Source organism: Oratosquilla oratoria, chromosome 33 (genome assembly GCF_046742065.1).
Source record: "Oratosquilla oratoria isolate Oo_2021 chromosome 33, ASM4674206v1, whole genome shotgun sequence".
NCBI classification, from domain to species: Eukaryota; Metazoa; Arthropoda; class Malacostraca; order Stomatopoda; family Squillidae; genus Oratosquilla; species Oratosquilla oratoria.
This window is the reverse complement of record NC_134809.1, coordinates 49,133,437-49,139,180: the sequence shown is the minus strand read 5'-3', so window position 1 is coordinate 49,139,180 and position 5,744 is coordinate 49,133,437. Positions and strand designations below refer to the sequence as shown.

Sequence of the window (5,744 nt, the reverse complement as noted above, 5' to 3'; positions counted from 1 at the left end):
ATAGATAGAGAGGGTGGATGTAAAATGGACAACATTAAGGTCAATAATCTAACATACGCTGAAGATGTGGACCTAATTGCCGAGAGTAGAGATGATTTGAAAGATCTAAACACCCCACTAAGAGAGACAGCAGAATGAGTTGGGCTGCAAATAAATTTCGATAAAACCAAACTAATGTGTATGAGCAGAGAGGAGAGGAACGTAGAGGATGTGTTTTTCGAATACATGAGAATAGAGGAGGTGGAGAGTTTCAGATATCTGGGTGCAACAGTAACAAATAAAAACGAGAAATAAATATAAGAATCGCTTCAGCAAACAGATGTTATTTTAGCCTTGTACCAATATTAAAGAAGAAAAATATATCAAGAAATACAAAATTAAGAATCTATAATACAATCCTACGACCTATAGTTTTATATGCCAGTGAGACATGAAGCTTAACAAAACAAATGGAACAAAGACTACTGGTGAATTACTGGACCAGTTTTTGATGAAAATGAGAATAGATGGAGAGGGCGATACAATAATGAGCTGAGAGAAATAACTAAACAAGAGAAAATAACAGATGTTATAAGTAGAACAAAACTGAGATGGGCTGGGCATGTGGCGCGTATGGAGGACCATAGACTTCTAAAACGAGTTATGATGGGTAGAATGCCTGGAAGAAGACCAAGAGGGAGACCTCGAATGAGATGGATGGATGGTGTGGATGCGGATATGGACAGAAGAGGAATAAATAAAGCAACCTGGATGGAAGTAGCACAAGGCCTAAGGACATGGAGAGGCTTACTGTTGGCGGACCAGAATCTATATGAGGTTCAAGATCCAGCGGAGTGAGTAATATACATATACATATATATATATATATATATATATATATATATATATATATATATATATATATATTTGTGTGTGTGTGTGTGTGTGTGTGTGTGTGTGTGTGTGTGTGTGTGTGTGTGTGTGTGTGTGTGTGTGTGTGTGTGTGTGTGTGTGTGTGTGTGTGTGTGTGTGTGTGTGTGTGTGTGTGTGTGTATGTATATATATATATATATATATATATATTATATGTATATATATGTATATATATATATATATTAAGGACTACTATTACACAGGACGGTGGCACCCAGATCCCTGGGTCCGCTAGCGGAGGCCATTGCTTTCTTTGTAACCTAACATTTTATATTGGACAAATACATCAAAACTAGAAACCTAACATTGTATATAGGACAAATATATCAACTATTGACTTATTCAATGCAGTATAAGTTAATATAAACTTTTATAGTGAAATAAGAAACTATTTTTAATGTGTTGATCTCCTCCTTAGATAGCCATCCACTCCTCGGAATATATATTCGCATAAGCTCGTTGTCTTCTTCTGCGTCCTCTTGAATCAATACTCGACTATCCAATCGAGAATACTCCTCCTTCACTGTCTCAAGCTCATTAAAGTCCTCAGGGTAAAGAACGTTTTCCAATGTGGGTATTTCGTCTTTCTTGAGAGGCTTCAGATATATACTTAGTGCGTCCCAACTCGTTACGCGCGAACACGCAACGTAGAGTTGACCATGCGAAAAACATTTCGTGCCATACAGATACAGACCACACTTTTGTATGGTTTGTCCTTGGGACTTATTGATTGTCATTGCAAAACTCAATTTCACAGGAAATTGGAATCTCGAGAAGTTAATAGGAAAATCACTCGAAACCAACTTGATTCTGACTATAGTTATTTGTTCACCGTCGTATATACCCCCTAGAATCCGCCCAACGATGATATTTTTCTTCAGGCTATCGACTATTACCCTGGTACCATTGCAAATTCTGGGTGGGGAAATATTTCTGATAACCATCACAACCGAACCTATCTTTAGCTCGAGACAATGAACGGGCAATCAAGCCGGATTGATCTCATTCAACGTCGAAATCTGATAATCTACATCGTCATCTGATTCCAATTTATCTTTGCTCAGATACACTTTTTTTGTTCCAGGAAGCATATTTTGAATCACCTTATTAATCTCGGTCACAGCCACGTTCAAAGGAGATATGATGACGTGAGATGAGAAATATCGATGGTCTCCAACATGATCGATTAAATCCTGATAGACGCTGTTTATGAATTCCTTTTGGTCGTAATAAACCACACCAAAATTCTCTGGAATTGCGAAAGGCCCACTGGCAGCGTGACCAATCTGCAATAAGCATTCTGCAAAGATTTTGTTGTGACCATGTTCATCCGGACCCCGCAATCTTAAATTTTCCGTTAATGCATACTTCCGTAACTCCTCCCAGAAATATGTATTTTTGATGGTTGCAGATATTTCTTGGTTAGAACCGCCTCCTTTTACTACGGGCAAAATCTGCCGAAAGTCACCGGCGCAAACGAATGGAATGCCTCCCATGAATTCATTGGCAGAAAGAAGATCCCTCAGGGTAATGTCGACGGCCAACAACATGTTTTTGTTGGCCATCACTACTTCATCCCACACTATCAAAGAGCATATGCCAAGAAGCTTAGACATCTGAGTATTCTTCTTTATCGAACAACTTCTCAATTCATGTGACTCCATTAAAGGTATTTTAAACATATTATGGGCTGTTCGACCGCCATGTAAAACAGTTGCAGCTATTCCAGACGATGCCACCGCTAAAGCAATTCCTCTTTTCGAACGAACAGCGTCCAATAGAAGATTAAGCAGGAAACTTTTCCCTGTCCCCCCAGGAGCGTCAATAAAGAACCCCTTTCCTTTACCGCGATCTTTCCCTCCAACAACCCCAATTACTGCGTCGAAGATCTCGCGTTGTTCCTTGTTTAGCATCGGTAGCTTTTCACGTACGTCTTCAATCAGTTGAACTGTATTATAACTTTTCTCTCTTCGCAGCAGATTGAAGGATTTCTCAAGTCCTCGAGAAGCTGGCAGGCCATACTTAGTGATGTCCGCCCCTCCACAGTTGTAGACATATTCCTGAATTTCATCCAATGCGTCCAAATAAATCTCGTCGTTGTAGTGTGTCTTTCCACTCTTATAAAGAAAATCGCTCGCAAAATAATCACGAATATCTAGCCACACTTCGGATTGATCCTCTAAATCGCAAAACACCAACATCGTGGCATAGGTTGAACGAAGGTCCTTTCCGTTATTGGTGTGATTAACTATTTCCATTAGGGTTTTCTCCCAGTGATCCTTGTCCTTCATAAGCCCCATCGCTTTGACGGCCTCTCGATAGGTGGCGTACTCAACACCCTCAACAGTCCTTATGTCGCTAAATGATTTTGGGCCCCTCACATGAGACAGCATCAGACGAAGATAGAACAACTCCGCATTCTTCGAATTAGTTGTTTGCATCCTACCAATAGATATACTCCCTCTCGACCGCTCCGTCCAGACACCACTCTTCTTGCAAAAAACATAGTGGGTTGGTACTTCGGTGTAATGGAGTGTCCTAGCAAATACGTCATTCTCACAAAGTTTGAAGAAAGCCATTAACTGCGTAACTTTGGCCAATTGGTGTTCAACAGACATAGAAGCCTCTTCTTCGACATAGAAAATGTTGTGCTCACCTTCCAAGTGGATAGGCAAATAAGTCACTGGTGGATAGGATTTGTGGATATAAAAATTGAATATTCTCCACGTGGCCTCATTAGCGTTTACGTACCGCGCATCGCGATGATTCCTAATCTCGTTGACAGGCTTACCGTCGGACTTTGAATATGTGATGCGATCAGATCCCTTATTCACATATTTCGTTACATACGCAATGCACTTTATGGAGTTACAACATTCGGCGTTTATATGAGCGTTATATTTCAGACAGAGGTATGGATTGTAGGAGAATACCCACGCATTATCAATCCTCATTTTATCCTCCTTTCCTCTCCTTTCCCTCTCGAAACACCTACCACCATCCTCACCAAAGGCCCTTCGTCGATATAGCGGATAACTGTTGTTACAAACAAAAGTATCCTTTCTATAAGGTTTAGGAAAGTTCTTCGAACACTTGTTTTTGACGATACACGGGCTGCTCTCATCGTAACCAACACACGGGTTGTGTATCATATTGGTGGTTACGATTTTGTACAGCCTCGGGGACGTATTCGGATCAGGAATCTTCGCGGAGATGTAGTTATCGATATCCGTTTTATCGATTTTGTGCTCTAACCAAAGAAGGACGTGGCAATGAGGTAACCCACGCTTTTGCCACTCTACGGTATACAAAAACGCCTTTGTACGACCAAAAATGCAAATCTTTGTCAAATCATCCATTAAAGCACACATTTTCAATCTGAAAACCCGGCTCACTAAATCTGGTCTATCACTGACAGTACAGCCGGCAGCAAGAGCAGTTTCAAACTCTGGCCAGTCTGGGTTCATTGTGAACGTAATGAATAGGTCAGGGCTACCGTATTTACCTATGAAGGTAAGCGTGTCTTGTTGATTCTGCTTCATGTATCTAGGTCCGCCAACAAAGGAGGGAGGTATGATAATCCTCTGACCGACGGAAGAGGGGTCATCGTTCTGAAGCACGTCGAAACTTTCCTTTCGTATATTTCGTTGATTCGCTTAAAAAAAACTCAGTCGGAAAGTCTCAATTTTGACATAATTGTCGACTACAAACTTCTGAAACAGAGTCCTCCCCCTATTGATATAATTGAACTCATCCACTTTGTCCATGTACAATTGGCTATAAAACATACAGCCCGTGAGTCTACCATCAGCCTCTTTTTTTCTCATTGTTTGAATTCGTTGTGTTTTTCTTTTTTCCATACCTTATTTTCATCCCTTTTAGTTTCTTCTGGCTAAAACTGTACCCTACGTCTCCATTAGGTATCAAAAGAGGGTACTGCATGGGATCGTAAAAATAGTTGAGAGAACTTATAATAACGCTGGAATATTTAGAGTCTTCCTTGGGAGAAGAAAGCACAACTTCAAGGTGCTTCGGAACATTCGACTCATCGAAATCAACTATAGCTCCAACCTGTGCACGGGCTGTAGGGAGATCATAAGTTCCTTTATGCTGCTGAATAAGCTTTCCCTCAGAGGTGCGAAGTATGATCCGTACGTCTGGAAGCTTGTTCAACTGCTTGGTCTTGCTGTCGACCAAATCCACCACACCTTTAAACTCTTTCAACAGGTGTTTCAACACTGCATTGTTAGCAGTAAGATATCCTTGCAGGATAGAAACAATCTCGAAATTCTTTGAGTATAACTTTTCTTCATTACTACGTCTCTTCTTTGTTGAAGCTGATAATGGTTTGTGCGTAGTTAATTGGTTGGCCCTAATTTGAATCTGCTTTTCAGAATTACAATGGAAATACAAATCGAGGTATTTGGGCAAAGGCTTATTATATTCCGTGATCCCTTTTCTGTGTATATACACATCCTTCTCGTCACGTTTGAGGTACCGGTTCAGCTCCGTATGTTCTCGCATATAGCGTGGTTTCAGTACTCCTAATCGATGATAAATATGTCCCTTAATTTTGTACGTTATTACGGATTCAGGCGTGTTTTCAAGGCTTCCGGAAGTGGCAAATGATGTGAAGCAAAACATGTTATTGAAGTTATATATGTTGTTCAGGAAATGTCTCGAAACCTGAGTTTCACCTTTATACAGCTCTTCAAGCAAAGGAGAGAGAGGAGTCAAGGGAGGGTGGACTGATTGCCCTCTAGAACAACAGAGTGTAGTCATTTCACCTTGCCAACGCTTTGCTCCACACAGAGGACAAATTACATTTCCTA

At 40.6% G+C, this 5,744-nt stretch overlaps 1 protein-coding gene across 1 annotated transcript; it reads right to left on the bottom strand.

The window, feature by feature from the left end:
- Positions 1 to 1,898: 1,898 nt before the first annotated feature.
- LOC143017994 (uncharacterized) lies at positions 1,899 to 4,379 on the bottom strand. The gene has a single exon (XM_076173032.1). It carries the CDS (start codon positions 4,377 to 4,379, stop codon positions 1,899 to 1,901), a length of 2,481 nt encoding a protein of 826 aa, XP_076029147.1.
- Between the last annotated feature and the right edge of the window lie 1,365 nt (positions 4,380 to 5,744).